Consider the following 19321-nt stretch of genomic DNA (forward strand, 5'->3'; position numbering starts at 1 on the left):
AATAATATGCATTCTGTGTTCAGTTTCTGTAAATAATAAAATGATATGTGTGTGCATAGCAAAATATAGAGACACAAAATTATGAACAGAAATAAGAGATAAACTTTTATTTTTATGTATTTTTTGTGTTATGGTGGAGTTTTTCTAACAAGAAACATCATAGCTTTTGAATTAAAAAAGAGACAGACAGAAAGAGAGGGAGATTGAATTTCAAAAAACAAAAAAAATAACAAGGAAGATTATACACCTTTTCATGGAGTTCCTATCACTGTCATGCCCAGGGATCAGTGTGGAGCCTGTCCAGACCCCACCTCTCACAACTATTTCAGTGATGCTGTTTGGTGGCTTTGAAGGAGGTAAGAGGAAAAGAGAAAAGACAAACCATCAAAAACATTTTGAATAAACAAGAGAGTATGTTGCTGAGTCCTGCCACCAACTTATTTATTGTATAGTCTTACACCAGCAGATTCAATCCACTCTCTTTTTTTTTCTCTGTATGAAAAACACGGATAATAATTCCAGACCCCTCCTAGCCTGATGAGCTATGTAGAGATAAATATGATGAGGTATGTCGTTACTTTGAGCTTCCAAGTAGAAAATCATTGTACAAATAGCAAGGACTATCATTATTATCATCATTATTTTAATTATTAATAATAATGGTAATAACTGCATTACTGAGATGTTTGTCATTTGAAATATCTCTTCCCTTTCCAGTCTGTACAGCATTGCTTTTAAAACAGATTCACCCTGTTTCTTAATTACTTTTTTGTTGTTCTCTCAGCAAGTGATTCAATACTGAATTGCTCCAAGTTAAATGTAATAGAAGTGCGCTAAAAAAAAATAGTAAAATGAAGAAATAAAACCATTTCATATATCAACAGACACGTTTAATTAACCCCCTTCTGCACATAAACCCTTATCCAATCATTATTGGTGTCCTGTTGAAACTTATCCGGACCTCCTCATGTAAAATCACCTTCAGGCAGGCTGTCTAAATTCTAATAGCTTTGGTGGCATCAAATTGCTTTCTTTCTATTATTTTTCTATTCCATTTGGGGACATGTGTGATTAGACAGTGAATATGCCAGGTGAATAGAGCAATTAAAATATGGGTACATCTTTATAAGCCCCAAATTACCAGAAGACAAGTAATATGTACAGTTGCATTGTCATTATCACTTTCTAATGTGTCGTTTTAGAATAGTACTAAAAAAGAAAAGCAATAGCAACAACAAAAAAGCAGGGAGGAAAAGGATACTAACACAAACTTCATGGTAAGCACTGGAGAATAAGTCAAGACTCACGGTGCTTCAACGTAAAGTTTACCAGGAAAACCCCGTCTCAATACCACCACCGTGAACTGATTGATAGGGGATTTTGAACTCTTTGCTACTTCTCTGTAGTGGTAAGCAGCACTGATATTCTTAGTTTGCATGTTTCACCAGGTCAGTCCAGCTGAGGTATTTTGAATAAATATGCACACGGTATCTATAAAGCTGGTGATGCCAAAGCATTGGTATCAACTACTTACGTCAGAGGTCAGCACCCTTTTCTGTAAAGATCCAGTTGGTAACTATTTCAGGCCACATGTTCTCTGTTGCAGCTACTCAACTCTGCCTTTGCAGCCATAGGCAATATGTAAACAAATGAGCATGGCTGTGTTCCAAGAAAACGTTATTACTGTACATTGAAATTTGAATTTTATAAAATTTTCACTTGTCATGAAATAGATTTCTTCTCTTCATTTGTTTTCAACCATTTAAAATATAAAAATTATTCTTAGTTCAAGCACTGTACAAAACAGGTAGTGGGCAGGATATGGCCTTTGGGCCCTAATTTACTGATGGCTGGCTTAGCAATAGCCTGCAAGTCAATGCTAATTGTGTTGGGAAGCGAGAATGAACTTTTCATTTTCTAGCCTCACTCTCATGGCAAATCTCATGTAATCTATCTCCAATCCCACTGCCACTGACCTTGTTCTGGCAATTCTCACTAAAACCTATCTTATAGCTTGATAATAGGTTTCTCTTGCGTCTCCCCAGTCTCTAAATCATTCTCCATTACAGTGAGCTGTGTTTCTAGAAGTGATCTAGTCAGTGGCTGAGACTACTTGGAACCCAGTCAGCCTCAGTTAGCCTGGCATTTCCCCCTCTGTCCCATGAGCTTTCCAGCTCTTTGCTTTTGCTCCTGCTGCCCCCTGTGAGGAGTAACTTAGAGTGTATTCTTTGCTTACATCATAAAAACCTGTGTGTATTAAAGAGCCAGTTCAAAAAGCCCCCTCCCCTTCAGTTAGGTCTATTTACCCTTGAGTATCACATTGAAGTATGCATCCTTGGGGATAGGGTCTGAGCCTTACTTATCTCTGTATTCTCTGACCACGTGCTCAAGGGTTGTTCTCAGAGGGAATTCAATTGAAGTTGGCTAACTCAAATTGAACCGACCCTTTGTCAGCACCACATTGTGGATTTTAATGTCTCTCAGAGCACTTCTGCTCTGCCTTAGTTTTAGAAAAGAATTGGAATGTTATACACAATGAAAGATAGGCCAGACATTGTGAAGAATAATTACTATTTAAGCCTGATTTCCATAAAACACTTCATATAATGATCAAGCCTTATAGTTAGTATTTCTGTTTCACCACTGTTTAAAATACATGATTTTCCACTGTGATTTGACCTATCAACTGTAAAGTGCTATCATAGTACAGAAAGTGACAAATGCAAATAAAGGGACATTAATTTCAGGAGACACATATTATTTGGGATCACTGAATGTCTGTATATTACAATATCCAAACAAAAGCAGAAAGAAAGAGACCACAATGAAGTAACAGCGTAATACCTTATGACATTACTGATTACCTAAGTCTGCACTTAAGATTTAAATTTTAAATTAATAAACTTTTTTTCAGTTTTTGTTTTGTGTTTGGCTGTAGTTTATTTCTTTAGCTCATAGGATTGACTCCTTGTCCTATCCAAACAAATACTTCAGATGCTTTTTACTTTGTAGAAGACTCCTACCAGCAGGCATTGGTAAGATTGTCAATCTTTTTTATACTTTCTAGAATAAGATTATAAAAAACTCCAGGGTGGAACTAAAATTTTGTCTATGTGTGCATGGATCATATAGTTTCATTGCTATTAAACAAAAGGAAAGAAATTACTCCTTAATAAAATTATAAGGAATATATTCTGTCCTGTCTACTGTTAACACAGATACATCTATAAAGTGTCTAATAGCACCAGCCAGGTCCTTGGACTGAATCATGTGTGCATTCCCTATGATAATAACTATGAATAGTTCTCATAGAGAAGGTATAATTACAACAAAGTAGTCATCTGATTACCAGACAACTCTTTCCATTTTCTTTTTACAGCACCAAGACAAATGGTGGGAAACTCATTATATTTATTATAAATGTTTTAACTTATATTCCACCTTTTTCTACTCTGAATTAAGGTGACTTATAAGGAGGTACATGGAAAATATACAGTATTAAAATAAGTTCGGAGATACAAGAAGAAAGCAAAACAGAAGTGAAAATGTAAGATGGGAGTACTTCTAAAACTATATTTCATAATTCCCACCTAGACATTTCCTTAAGTCAGGCCACAAAATTGTAACTTTCTAGCAGTAATCTCAAAAACAGAACTAAATAAAATAAACAAACAAACCTTGCTCAGATACATTATTCACAGCACCCATAAGATAAAAACTGAGCAGTTGTTCAGTGGCAATACAACTGTTTCAATTCCTCATAAAAATTTGTAATGTAATGAACTATGTACTCTAAAATATTAGCACAGAAACAAACATTAGTTTTATAATACTCTTAGAATGTTCCTCAATACTAACAAATAGCATCAATACTATTTAGTAAAAGCAATTTGACAGGGGAGCAGGGTGAAATAGTTCAGATACTAAGCTCTGATAATTTTAAAAAATATCTGACAACACTTCCCTAATTATTATTGAAATGCCTCCATATGGCGTTTTCCCATTATAAAGAATCTAAAGACTATTGAAATTTTACACATGAAAACATAGTATTGCTTATTACAGTAGTAAGTTTTTAATAAACATAGTATTACTTAGCACAGCAGGAAGCTTTTAATAAATATTATCAATGACAGAAAACCCTACCCCTCATTAGCTGTTAACTTAGGCAAAACCCATAGCAAAACCCATTCCTGTATTTAACCAACCGTAAAACTCTAGTAATAATATCTTTCCTCCCACCTACTTTAATAGGAAGTTGTGAAGATAGCATCTGATATCATCAGACTTTGCTAGATACATTTATTACATAAGTATTTGTAGGAACTCAACACTAAGGAATGTCTCTGATCTCCAGTGTTATCATCAAGGTCTTTATTGAGTTTCCAACCAAATATGGGGCAGCATGGGAAATTACAAACTGAGATTTAAGTTGACACTTTGCCTGACCTCTACAAATTTACAATCACACGTAAATGGGGTGCAAAAAAATTAAAGTTATTAAGTAATTGGGTATGAATTCATAGACTTATAAATTGAGATATTTTAATCCTTCATTCCACTAATATACTTGTTTTTTTCTTCAAACTCTTTCCAGTTAAAGATAATAAATTGGTATGATCTGAGAGTAAACAACTTTAAAAGCAGCAGTCTCCCCGCAGAAATACTGACAAGGAATGTCATTGCAGCTTGTCATAGAAAATGTACACACTTTAAAATGTGGAATAAGAACAAGAATTAATAGGGAGTGTGTGAGTATGTCATGGCAGGTCTATCAGAAGAAAAATGATTGAGAAACCTGAGCCACAGACACTCTTGAGGCTGCTAACATGTAGCACAGACTTTCATTAACCTTCTGCAGTGTTAGATGTCTTCCTACCAAATCTATCATGACTTCGTGAGTTGGCGTGATATAGTGTAAATATCTCTGCAATGAAAGATCAATGACCTGCATCTGAGCCCTAAGGGTTTTCATTTAAGGACTCAGTGCTTTCACCTAAGTCCTAAGTTTCTCAGATGAGAAATCCAAGAGCATATTCAACAACACACAAATTTCAGCCTCCCCAAACCCCCAACTTGTATGATGTTGAATGAAATCTCATTTCCTTCATTTGTTAAAAAAAAAATAATGGGGATTTTAATTGACCTAGATGCTCTCTAATTTTTACCAAAGCTAGTATTCCATGCCTCAAATAACCTAGAAATGGTTAATATTATTATAATTAAAATTCAGCATTTATGAAACAATCAGCTGTAACATAATACTTAACATGCTTTATTTTTCTGGTGGCTATCTGCCGGATAATTTGGAATGGTCAAAATAAGGGACTGCTAGTCACTTGAAATAATCCCAATATCATACATATGAGGAAGACATAAAGTTTATTATTTGAATCCTAAGTCAGTTTTAAAATCTGTAGACCATAAAATTTCATTTTATGTAAACCACTGAAGGACCTTAAAATTGAAATATGCCAGTTGGAGCACATGCTGAAACTCTGTGGTATCCTCCAGTTTGCTATCTCCCTGGCAAGCACTATAAGCCATACACTAAAAATCCTTCAAATAATCTATAAATTTCTGTATATAATAAAATCGTGTCTGAATTAACTTTGTAATGAAAGACAATTGGAAAATGTACTATTTTAATGTTTATATTATTCTTCCAAAAGTGGTATTTCTTGATTATTGTATTTCCTGCCCCAATTGCTGACCTGTAATACGTGGAAGTATTGAGTCTTAACTTTTGGATGGAACACAAGATTTGTGGAATTGATCATTATGCACTCACCCTGATTATACTCTAATATATTGGCATTTTAATAACATGCAGTGAAATACACTCAGATTCATGTTAGAATAAAGTAGAATTTGCTGTGCAAATTAATACCATAATATTATAAGGAAAGTGTTGTTTACTCCAAAAGAACCAAATATTTTCAGTTACCAACATGCATGGCTTTAATTCATATCTATATGGTGATGGCTACTAAATCTATAACTGCAGATCAGATCACTTGTCTAACTTCAGACCCATATATCCACTTGTTCACCTCAACAGAATATGACTCTCATCATTCAAACTTAACATGTCTGTGGTGGAGATTCACAGGAGCCTATCCCAAATATTTGTCCTTTTTCCTTAATAATAGAATCTTTGATTTTTGGTGGGGCCGTGCCACCTAGAAAATAGAATAATGTCCGTTGTCCATAGGAGTTTCCATCTGAGTAAGTTCTGACCACTGGAATCTCTATTCCAGTGGCTAGAATCTTGATACGTGTGTCATAACCAGAATACACATGTGCCAGTTGGAGGTCAGGCAACCATTTTGAACAATGATTTGGAGGATAGATGTTTGTGTTGGTGGGACAGCATGATAGTAGGAGCCTAGATTCCTAATTACTTTGTGAACCTCCCTACCAGCCCTTACCTGCTTACCTCCAAACTTATGTAACATTAAACTGAAATAAAATTACATTTCATACACGACAGCTACTTTACCCTCGGTTTCCTGCAGGTCACAGCTAAATCTGATACTATTGCAATATGCAAAACAGATTAGTTACAATTAAGGTAAATTGTTACTTTTGTGTAATTATCTTTGGGAAAAGAGGACATCAAGAAACGTATTTACTAATTCTCTTACAATTTCTGCATATGAGAAAAATGATAAAGATATTTTTACTTAATATTCTCCAGCAGCATGATTTTGAGATAAATAAAATACATCTAATACTAATAAATCAGCAGATCAAGATTCCATCAAGGATCTCATTGTAACTAGCTCTATGACTTTAAGCAAATGACTTCCATTTTCTAGCTTAGTGGTTAAAGGTCTGGGCTTTAGTGTCAGATAGATTGGATTTAGTCCTGGCTCTGCCTCTCTCTAGCTAGGTGGCTCTGAGCAAGTTACTCACCCTCTCTGTCTACATTTCCCTACCTATAAATGTGGATGACGATAGGACCTAACTATAGGGTTCTTCTAAGAGTTAAATGAAGTAACACTTATAGAGCAATTGGCATCCTGCCAGGCATGCAGTAAACGCTCAACAAATGTTGGTTTTGTCATTATTCCTCCTTCATAATGAGAAATTAAATTGCTTTTTAAAAATTTTTTTAAATTACAGTTCACATTCAATATTATTTTACATTAGGTTCAGGTGTACAGCATAATGGTTAAACATTTATATAATTTAGGAAGTGACCTCCCCAATAAATCTAATACCCATTTGGTACCATACATAGTTATTACAATATTATTGACTATATTCCCTATGCTGTACCTTACATCCTTGTGAACTATTTTGTAAATACCAATTTGTACTTCTTTATCCCGTCACCTTTTTCACCTAGCCCTCCAACTCTTCTCCCATCTGGCAACCATCAGTTTGTTCTCTGTTATCTGTGAGTCTGCTTTTGTTTGTTCATTTATTTTGTTCTTTGGATTCCACATATAAGTGAGGTCATGTGGTGTTTGTCTTTCTTTGTCTGGCTAATTTCACTTAGCATAATACCTTCTAGGTCCATCCATGTTATCACAACTCCACCCATAACAACTCTGTCCCATGTGACATGGCTTTGCATTAGGCCTTACATGTAAAAGAGATTCAACTGGTAAAGGAAATGTGGAAAACCACCCATATTTGGACCTGCCTGATTCTAAGAATCTGTGAGTGAGGCCAATAGTCAGCCATGAAGTATAGTTTAGTGCAAGGATTTAGAATTCTACTTAAGAAGCCCAAATCTAGCTTTGCTGTTGAATCCAGTACTATATGTTCAAGTGCTTACTTATGGCTTAAATGTATTATATAGATTGAAATATTGGTTTGAAATATTTTGGATTTATTATTTATTATCTCTGGTATTCTCTTGATTAGAAAGTTGAGGCACTGAGATTAAGCTAGTTGTTCGAAAAATAACGGCAAGTTAGCTTGCTTAGCCAAGGGAGCACTTGTAATTTCGGGGATCATGACGTGGTGCAAGCAGCAGGCAGTGCTAGGAAGTACAGAGCTGGAGTGAGAGCACGCATGTTCAACCCCAGATGGACCAATCACTCCCCAGAGATGTGGAAATCTCAGTCTTTCTAATCTTTGGTTTCCCTGTCTGTAAAATCATGCTAATACTAACATTGTCTACCTCACAGGTTTATTGATAAGTACCAAATAATAAGAAAATATATGTTGGAATTATGTATAAAGAACATATAAAAGTATATATAAATACATATATGAACATACTCGTATGTATTCCTACTATAAATACCTTCTCTGACTTTTACTACATGTGACCTGACAAGCTTTTAATCTGCAAAAACTAATTTTTCAAAGGCCACATGTTGCTGTTTAAATGGTGATAGTAATAAAAATTGCAATAATATCTTCTGGGTCACGTAGACAGCTGTGTTAATTTCCCTCTTCTACATGACAATATTGGATTCAATATACAGGTCAACTGGGAGGACAGATTCTATCTCAAGTATTGACTGGCACCCATTCCTGTGACCACATGCAAATTACCTAATCTTTGAATGTTATATCCCTTACTTTATAGAACGCACACAGCAATGCTTCCTGTCTACCAGCCTCGGAGGTCTATTTAGAAGATTATCTATTGAATAATAACATTGCTCTTTGCAAAATTAACATTTGTATCTTTAAACACACAAGACAATTAAATTAGCGTAACAATAGAACCACCTCAATAGATATAGGAGGATGGTATAGCATTGTGATTAAGAGCATAGGTTTGGAGTCAGATAGACCTGGCTTAATTCCCAGTTCTGCCATTTATGGCCTCTGGGCAAGTAATGTTACCTGTCTGAGCCTCAGTTTCCTCACCTATAAAATGGGCATAATAATATAACCATAGGTTGTTATAAAATTAAATGTGCATGATGTATTTGAAAAGTAGTTGGCACCTAGTATGTGTGAAACAAATGATAGCAATTATTTTCTTCTGTACTGACTCATAGTTTGATTTTGAACAGTGCCAAATCATTCTATACCTGCTTTTGCAGCTTCAAAAATAAGATATCATCTGACAACCTCAGATAAAATGTTGCAAAATAGAATTTAATAATGACAGTATGGTATTTTGGATTCCCTGAAGCTTAGTTCTATCATCTCAGAATTACTATTCTAAACATCTCAGAAATTTCCTAATAATACAGGTGATACATGTGCCTGGGAGAAGGTTGGGTTGGCAGGTTCTGGCATGATTTGGTGTCTCTGCAGCCCATTTTTCTTTCTCAACCTCTCAAAACTTTCCTAATCTCTAATCCACTAATTCCAAATCTATTAAATTATACTTGAAACTGGACAGCATTCTTCACAATTCTCACCCACCATCTTTGACGAGACTATGTCCAAAGGAATGTGCTTGGAGAAGTTCTTAGTGCAGTTCTTTTAAATCCAAACCCTGACAAAGCCAAGATATACAACCAAAGCACCCAATTCATCACCTACCATCTTAGAAGACCTGCTCAACTACTGCCCAACTCACCCCATTCTCAAGCACTAAAGCCATCAGGCATACTTACAAACCTCAGTGCTGATACTGAAGCACATTATGTTGCTTTTTTCTCCAATGTTTCTATCTATTCCCACTTTATATAGAAACAATGACATATTTTTGGAGAAAAGCAGACACCAATAAAGAATAACAGAGGTCTATTGGACAGTTATGGTTACTACAGACTGACAAATTCCTTCAATGTAATGCTGCACTAAGATGAACTTTGTGTTCACACAGTAGCAAATGTTGTAATCCTTTTTATATAACAGTGATGATGCAATTGAAGTGCTATACTCTCAATCACTGATCGCCTTTGAGATAGTGCGGAAAAGTTAGGTCACATTCTTCTTATCTTATTTAAATACAAAGACAGTTTAAAGAAAATCAAATAAGGGCAGTCTGTGCATTCTTTAAAATGTTGTTAAAACCTATCAATAAATATAAAATTATATCACCACCCTTCCTCCTTGAGCGTGTCTGTGCATTATTTCACATTAATCTGTATATGATCTGTTTCTCTGCCTATACATTGCATAGGCATATATGTGTATATATCCATATACATTTTCTCCATTTGTGGGTATATTTGTGTGCATGTTTTCCATTTCTCTGTTAGAGTAAATATGTTCCCCACACTCTTCTTTTAGGTCCCCACACATGATAGACAATGTGTTGCAATCGAAAAGGTGTAGACTTTAGAGTCAGAAAGACCAAGGTCAGATTCTAGATCCAACACTTACTAACCCTCGACAATCTGAGCTGCAGGTATTTCATTTGTTAAAAGAATAATCACAATAACTGCTTCTCAAGGTATTGTCAAAATTAAATGAGATAGCATTTTACAAAATCTACAATCTATAATCGGTGCTCCACAGATAGTTTCTTCCACACAGGACTGAGTACATAGTAAGAACTTGCTGAAAGCTGTTATATGGACCAGGAGTGATCTCGGTTGAAGGAGGAGTGTGACCCCGTGTTACTCACTTGCGGCACAATCATACAACAATTCTGGGCCTAACCCTCAACAGAGTGGCCCTTCAGCATCACTGTCTGTTGCCCAATTTCAAGGGGACTATTACTAGATTAGTTTTATGTTGAGGTTTTTCCCTGTATGCAAACAGGTTTTTAATCCAAAAAAGATCACGCTACCTGTTTGACACCAACTACATAAATCACGTCAGGATTGTCTCTTCAGTTTCCCATACCTTCTGAAATTATCCTCTCTTCCTTACTCATCACTATGTTGCATAAATGAGTACTCTTTTCCTTTTGTGGGAAAGGTGGGTAGGGAGAGAACATCTCCCATTAAAATATAATTATACCTATTTAAATAAAATAAAGAGCTACCTCTTTTAAAAGCTGACCCATTTCATTTCTGCTTTAATTTCTTTCCGTCTTACAAGTTTTTCTTTTTTATAGCTTTACACTGTAGCAGTTCTTCTCAAACTTTAGTGCAAATAAGAATTTCCTATATAACTTTTAAAAATACATTTTCCAAGCCTCAACCAGAGATTCATTAGAATTTCTGGAATGAGAACTGGACTTTTCTATTTTTAATAATCATCCAGTGAATCTAATGCAGGGGGTCCATGGGCCATGTAATAAGAGATAGTCTTACTCTACTGAGGAAAAATTAAAGTTGTCCATTATGGTTAATTTGAATATTATTCATTTAACCTTCATCTATATAAAAGTATATAGATATTAATATCTATGAATTTTGTCTCATTACCTTTAATTCTTATCAGTGATTGCTGATGAATACAGTTAGTATATATCCCCATCACCAATAAATATATTTAATAACTATATCTTTCTCTTCCCAACTGTCTTCCTTATAAACTTATTCCTGATAAAATATTATTTAACCTTCTACTGCAGACATGTGTTTATAAAATCCATGTGTTGATCTCTTCATGCTCAAAGAATAGTATAAAATAAGAGTTTGGGAGAAATAACAGCATAAGAAGAATGTTTATCTGATCTAAATACTATCTTCTTACCCTTAAACTCTAAAATAGTGGTTCTCATTTAAAACAGGTAAAGTGAGGGAGGGACTATCAGAAATTTGGCAAAAGAGGAAGGAGCATGCCATTTGATAAAAGCTCTCTGCCTGTTTCTTATATGCCTCTTCCCAGTTATGAACAAATTTCCTTAAAAAGAAATTGTCTACATATATCCCAGTATTTCAATCATACCTCTTTCATCAAAGCATTCTTGTTGGTACACTTACGCTAGCAAATGTGCATAGTAAATTTAATCCCTTTCCATTCTAGTCCATTCTCTTAACATGTCCTAGGTCAACTCAAACTTGGATGTGCTCCACTTTTTATACAATTTTTAGATCAGGAAGATGTTTTCGTTTGTTTTTTTCCTTGTGAGTTACCTTCCATCTACTCAGAAGCAGAACTAAAAATAGGTACATATTTGCCGTCAAATTAGAGACTATATGCAGAAAAATTCACTCCAATACCCCCACTTTATAGCTCCTCTACACAAATTCCAGACTCACCCACATCTAGCACAGAAAAAACCTGAAATCTACTTAATATATTGAATTTGATAGAGATTATATGTTTAAATAAAAGCACTCTTTTCTATGGTACTATTCTCAAAGATAATGTAGGTAAAAAGGGTAGAACACAAAACCATCATGGATTATAGGGAAGTACTTGCAAAAGGCAGGGTGTCTTAAAAAGTCTGACTGAATTTGTAATATCTGCAGTTCTTAGTTGCTTCATTAACATGTATAGAAAAGTATTAAATTTCTCATAACAAGTACGTAGAACTTTCTATCAACTACAGAGCCTGAGTGTTTTTCCCTATTAAGATTCCACTGGAAGTTTTAAATTTTTCAATCTATTTTCATCTCAAAGCAGAAATAATTTTTTTTAAATATGCCAATATGTCAATCAGAGGAAATAAAAACTTAAGCTAAAGATAAAATTCTTTTCAGGATCCAAACTAGTACACTGAAACCTTGTTATTGTTTAGTTTCAAATTTGATAGAAAACAACCACAAAATAATTATGATTTACCTGTTAGAAAAGTTGACTGTGGCCAGGTACATCATTGGATTTATTTTAAAAATCCAACTATAAAAATTTAGTCACATTGTCTTCTTATTTTGTATTCTTCCAAAACATCTACTTTTCTAAAAATTTAAACTGTTTACCTACAGAAATAAATGTAATTTGGATCTTCATGATTTCAGATTATTTTATCATGTATACCTTCTAAAACAAGAGTTTTTTCTCAATAAGACAAAGCCCAAGCTAAAAGTATGTTCTGTTCTTCTTGAAACAAACAGAAAAACTAACTAAAAGACAGCTGTAAACACCATGTAACTTTATCTTTTGTTGAACTCTTCTGAAAGGATATAGAAAAACATTTTGGAAGGGACATAAGCGAACAGGAAACACTAATATAAAAATAGTAGAAATCTATTTCTTGACAATTTCATGTTAACTATCAAAAATATTTTTCTATATTAAACAAATAATAAGTCAGAGATCTACACATTCTTTGGTGGGGTTTACATTATTTTTAAACTGCAAGCTAACTTTAAGAGGAAGGAAAAGGGAACTCACGGATACATTGTTGACCAGCAAGGAAGAGTCCTGTGGAGATCGAGGTCTGCAATCAAGTGTGTGCATTCGAGCTCTATCAGCAACTTAGTGGGTTGGATGGAGGTGAAGAAAGAAGTCACTGATGATCTAAACAGAACCAGTCTGACTGGTCTTGCCTAGTGTGGTGGGGCTATTTGTGTAAGTAGTAGGACGAAGTCAAATTTATAGGCAGCTAAAGAACATAAATCATTTATAAGCACTTTCTAGGAGTGGGAACTTGAAAGCTATTGTCTTAAAATTATAACTTAAAAGGGTTAACATAAACCAGAACATGTACAAAAGTCAGATGTTTAAATCTAGAAAGAAACTTTAAAATCATCTTCATCAGCCTCTTCATGTTTCCAACAAAGACACCAAGGTTTACTTAAGTTAAATGACTTGGTCAAAATCACATAGTTTATGAACCACCAAACCGGGAAAACACCCGTATTTTTTTAACTCATCTGACATACATTCCACTCTACCATTCATATAATGAAAGTTTTCCTTGGGTATTGACTGTAAGTCAGTTGTTGAAAATATAACAGAGATTAGAAAAGCATTAATATTTTTAATTATGTGGCATCATTCTTCTAGAAAAGTCAAGTAGTTTGTAAATGTTAACTGCCAGTTGAGACGGTATATTTCTTTCATTATACTGGAGACAGCCATATCAGCCAACACGGAGTCATTACTGTCTTATTTCTGGAAAGTAAATAATATACTTTTTAAAGTGTGTTCATACATGTGTATGCAAATATCTGTGTATTTGTGTGAGGTATAATCTTTAAATTGCCTTTCCTAATCGCTGTAAACTAGGTTAAGTGTTTCTCCTCTGTGCTCGCATGGTATCATAACACACACCATGTTATACTAGAGTTTTCTGTTTACTTGTAGCTCAACTCCACTAGACTGTGAATTTTTAATAGACAGTAACCCTATTCCTAGCACAATATGGGCTCTCAAAAATATGTGTGGGAAGGAAGGAGGGAAGGGAGGTATAAATGGGTGTGTGTGACCAGTCCTGAAAATCACCATAAAGAAAGTAAACAGATACTGTTTAATATTATTACACATCCATTGAGCCAATTGCTCATCTGAACAGATGTTGAAGTTGGGATGCACAACAAAGTGTGGGCTTAAGCTGCCAAGAATTAAATCACTCTCTAGAGGTACCCAAAGAAACCTCTATATTGGGGCACACTGTACTTGAGACTAGAGAGAACAACTCCTCTACCCTTTGTTTCTAGCCAATAGATCACTTAATACTTTAGAATAACATGTATATTTACTTGAAGTTATTCAATATTTAGTATCACTTTTCTGTTTACTCACTTAAAAGTATAATTTAGTCAAAAATAGAGGCAACAATAATGAAGTAAAAACTTCCATGTTATGAGATTAAACTGTTCTTATACAGCCTTTAAAAAGTGAAATCCTCACTAATGAAATGTTAACTCTGGCTTAGTAATACTATATTGTATTTTGTACTCATATTCTATGAAAATATTGATTACACTCTTGCTTTCAAAGAAAAACAGATTCCTTCTCAGTGTAACTTTGGGCCAAGCCTTGTCAGACTCATTTTAACAGAATCTCATGACTTTATATTATTTTACCAAAATCCCAATTCCAAACCCAAATAAATCTTTTTATATGGTCCTATGGTCCTGTATATTTAGGTTTATGTATACCTAAAGATGATTTTTTTTAATCCTATGAATGTAAGTTAGAATTTATAGAAAATTAGAGGTTAAAGCAATATTAAATAGAGGCTAAGTGGATGTCGGCCTAAAGATATCAAAAGATAATCATGAGAACTTGCTATATTAATGGCCTTCATTCAAGCTACTCAAAGAGCATTAGCAGTGTGTGTTCTCAAATTTCATGATATTACTTACATTTTAGTAGAAATTTGAAGAATGACAGGGAAAAAAGGAGGAATGAAAGATCAGATCTAAATTCTTCATAAAATAGAGCGTTTCATGTATTTAAGTTTTTCTTTCATAGTTATTCTTCAAGTCGTAGGATACTAAAGCAAAGTCAATCATTTTAAAACTCATTGATCTCAAAGAGAAAACAAAGGCTCTTAGAGCAAAAGTTTGTCTTTTATTCAAATATTTATTTCCTGTGTTCCTGTTTTTTCTGAAATCACAAATATTATTCTGCAATCCTTTCATCCTAAACTATGGCATAAAGAAAATGTATGCAAAGATTTATTGTCCTCTTTGTCTCTGAGGTCAGAGCAGTCTGTCTTCCTGTGTCCTTCTGTGTAATGTGAAAGCAGAGTCAGAAGGAATATATTTGTGGACTTGAAACCCACAGGAGATATGTTACATTGCATAACTAGTAAAATAGCAACATGACCACAGGTGTTTTTACCAGCCAACAAACTATCCCATAGGCCTTCCTGTACTTATTAATGTCATAACAATGAGGCATGTGATGGCTGTAAGCATGAGTATGCTAAAGAAGTACAGTGCCAGTGTGGCTAGTCATGGATGATTTTTATCACTGTTTAAATATCCCCTACATTGAAACAGGTTTCTTTTTTATATGCCTGATAATACATGCATGTGTATACATGATAGTCTGATTAATTTATGGAAGCCCTTAAAGTTATACCTAGGTTATGTCTGTGTAATGCTAAAGCAATCCTTTTATTGGTCAATTTATTGGGTCGTACGTTGCAGACTGACCAATGTGAATAAACCAGTAAATGAGCTATTTATCAGATAAACACAGCTATTGTCATTTTCCTCCTATCATGTGTTGTTTTGAAGGAACCTATGCACCTTAATTTGTTTAAGTTGAGAAAACAAAGAGCATCAAAATCATTAACCTTCTATCTCAGCAAAAAGAGACCATGTAAAAATACCGCTGAAGAACAAGCTATTACTATTTTGTCACTAACTTTCCTTCTCTCTGTCTTATTTCCTTAGCCAAAATGTGGTTTGTTTTCTCTGTTCCTCCATTAGATATTCTGCATCTGCTATAACTGTCTTCATGATGCTGGAGATATTTTTTTGCATTGATGGGAGGCTCTGCTAAGCGTTACAGTACATAATGATACACATAGTAAAAACCAGAGATAAGATTTTTACAATTAATAGACAATAATAATGTTAAAACAATATTTTTATTGTGTAATTTATTAGGATATACAATACAGACTGGTTAATATTATTAAACTAGTGAGTAAAAGAAGATAACATTTTGGGGTCCACTTTAATTTTAGAACAGTGTTTTACAGTTAGTCTTATAAAACTTTTTAAGATTAATCAATTTCATGTTGAGGGACCAACTTTCAGTCTTCTCAACAGACTCTTCCTGGAGTATGAAGTAAATTTATCTATCCGCCATCTCTTTATAAGCAGCCACTCCCCAAAATATAAAATAAATTGATAAAATAGGGATCAAATTAAAGAAAACAGAACAAATGCAGATAGGTTCTACACATTTTTTTTAACATACTTGCTCTTAGAGCTGCAAATTTGGCTTTGAACTTCCTAGCAGTAAAGATAACAAAGGAAACTTAGAAAGTTTATAATTCTCATTATTGAAAGGAAAGAAACATATCAAGAGAGGAATTTCCCTGCCACTAAGTGGATGAAGATATTTCTCATATATGGTTACACTGAGCAATGCATTGAATAGTATAAGTAATATTTTATCAAAAACTAGAAGAGTTTTATATAACTATTTCTTATAACAATTTTTTTAATTAAAGTTTATTGAGGTGACAATGGTTGGTAAACTTACATAATTTTCAAGTGTACAATTCTGTAATACATCATCTTATAACAAATTTAAAGAGACCTAAGAACATAACTTTGAGGTTGAAGTTGGTGACAGATTTTTATAGGAGTTGTATTTATGTGGTCATGAACATGTATTTCCACTGATCTAGCTGGATACAAAGGTAGAACTCAAAGTACCTAAACTAGAGGTATCATGTTCCTTAGATGAACTTTCTTAAATATCACTTCTCTCAGAACAGACTAGGAGATAGTCTGAGTTCACATCCTGAAAAAGGCCTGGAGATTTAGTATTACATGTTGCTGATTGAGGGAAGATGCTGATTGAGGGAAGATCAATCTTTCTTAAACCAAAGGGGCAATTGACAGAATCACTACTTTATCAAAAGAGAAGAGCAGGATGAAATTTCACATTTAAATAAAATAAAATCTAATCAGATTGTGATTTCAGATTTGTGTACTTAGTAGATCTGATGTGGTTTGTATTAATATGTTTCATTACTGGGTTACTTGTGTAATGTATTGCAACAGGTACATAAACGAGAAATAGTTTTATTTGTATTCCAATCAAGGCTTCTGTATTGAATCTCCTTTTCATGTTCCTTAATGAAATCTTGGCACATGCCATCATTTTCTACGAATTTCAGTTATTAGAACTTTTGTCTAGATTAAAACTTTAATTGTGCATCTGATATAAATATCACCTTCTTTTCCCCTCAATTCAAGCTTAAACTGTGTTGCTCGCTGCTTGGAGTGGAGAAGTTGGAAGGAAGTCTGGCTTCTCAACTCCTCTCTCTTCAGCTCCTCTAACTTTGGAATCAGAGAGAGGAGATAGAGGTAGTAGACATCTTACATAATCAGCCATTTGTACAGTGTAGGAAAGTTCCCAGGTATTTTCCTCATTCAATTCAGTTTTGTCTACTGCTAATTGAGTCTGCTATTGAGAGCTCTGTGCTGCTGATATGCTTGGTTTTCTTTGAATGGTGTTCAGCTTTACCCTAGCCCCTCAATCACTGAGGAATCCCTCAGGGACAGCGACTATGTCCACTTTGGGTTGTGACACCATTTCTGCCCCTAACTCCTTCCCGAGTGGAGCCATCCTGCCCCTTTGCTTTGTTCCATGCTACTTTGCACATAGCCATTGTAACCACTGAGATCATCTTCAGAATCCTCCAAGAGCCACAGAAGACCAGAAGAGGGTAGAGGCAGATATTTATTCCCTCTCAGGAACTCTATTCCCTCTCAAACTCTAGACTACAGCCCCTTCTTACCCCGTTAGTATCAGCTACTCCAGTGGGCTCTTCTTCAAAAGTCTGAAGACTAGAAGTAAACAACTGCCTGTGGTTCATAGGTGGCTCCCACACTTCAGGTGGCAAATACTGAACTTCTCCAGGAAAACTCTCACTGTACTGCTCTGCCAAAGCAACTCTAGATGGACCTGTGCATTCAGTAGTTTCCAGCCAGCCAGCTGAGGAAGGAGAGGCCAGTCTCCCCTCTTGCAGACACACTGACACAATCATTATACATGATTCTCCTAATGCCTTCCACCATTGGGCTTCAGGAGGAGACAAGAATACTCTTTCTGGTTCCTTTGTGAAGAGGAGTAACCTTTTCCTATGAACACTGTGCTCTCTAGGAGTTTGCTGATTTTCATCACCCTTCTCTCTAGTTTTCTCCTTATACATATTGGAAGCTGGGTGCTGGCTAATGTTAGGAGAGCAAGTTATTTCACCTCACTTTATTCCTACCCTTGGTAGGGGGGAGTGTCGGTCCCGAATTTTTGGCATCTCTTTGGAGTCTCTCATAGGAGGTAACTTAGCTCTTCTTTTCAATCATGAGCAACAGAAAAAGCCTTACTCAACATCCTAAAATCTTGTTTACAAGTGTATCTAGTTATGTGCCTTAATTTTCATAAGATTTTATACTTCTTGTGGTGTTTTTTATCACGATGTTCCATGATTTCTGTTGATTCATTGAATGTATCTATTATAAATCTAAAATTATTGTTTACCTACGATTTCACTCCACTCCACCACGTGGGCCTTCTGTGTGCTCTTAACCCCCTGAATTCAGTTCTGCCTTACAGCCTTTATACTTGTTGTTCCTACTTCCTAGTATTCTCTTCCCATTGATTTTCCCAGCAATTATACAACTTAACCTAGGTGGCACTGGTAAATGCCTAGGCTGGGATTTGAACCCAGTCAGGCTAATTCTAGTTTATTGGCAGGGTTGTTAGTTACTATACTTTAATAGTGCATTTTTAACTTCTGGATTGGTGGTTTTCCGGTCTTGAAGTATTTTTGATAAGTCATTAAATTCAAGACTTTTAAAAACACCTATTTTTCATCTGTAAGACTAACCAGTAGAATATATGTATTATTTAAATTGCCTGAGGGGAAGCATTCACTATTCAACATCCAGTCAAAGATACAAAGTCTAGG

General features: G+C 34.8%; 1 protein-coding gene across 1 annotated transcript in view; it reads right to left on the reverse strand.

The window, feature by feature from the left end:
• LOC109436815 (transmembrane protease serine 11E-like) overlaps positions 1 to 13235 on the reverse strand; it is a 42156-nt gene extending 28921 nt beyond the window's left edge. The window contains exon 1 of the mRNA XM_019715642.3: positions 13105 to 13235. Within this exon, the coding sequence (XP_019571201.3) occupies positions 13105 to 13112 (8 nt within the window). The 5' untranslated portion in view covers positions 13113 to 13235. The remainder of the gene's footprint in view (positions 1 to 13104) is intronic.
• Positions 13236 to 19321: the final 6086 nt, after the last annotated feature.

This window comes from Rhinolophus sinicus, chromosome 1, assembly GCF_057876585.1.
Source record: "Rhinolophus sinicus isolate RSI-liver-muscle chromosome 1, RSI-T2T, whole genome shotgun sequence".
Lineage (NCBI taxonomy): Eukaryota > Metazoa > Chordata > Mammalia > Chiroptera > Rhinolophidae > Rhinolophus > Rhinolophus sinicus.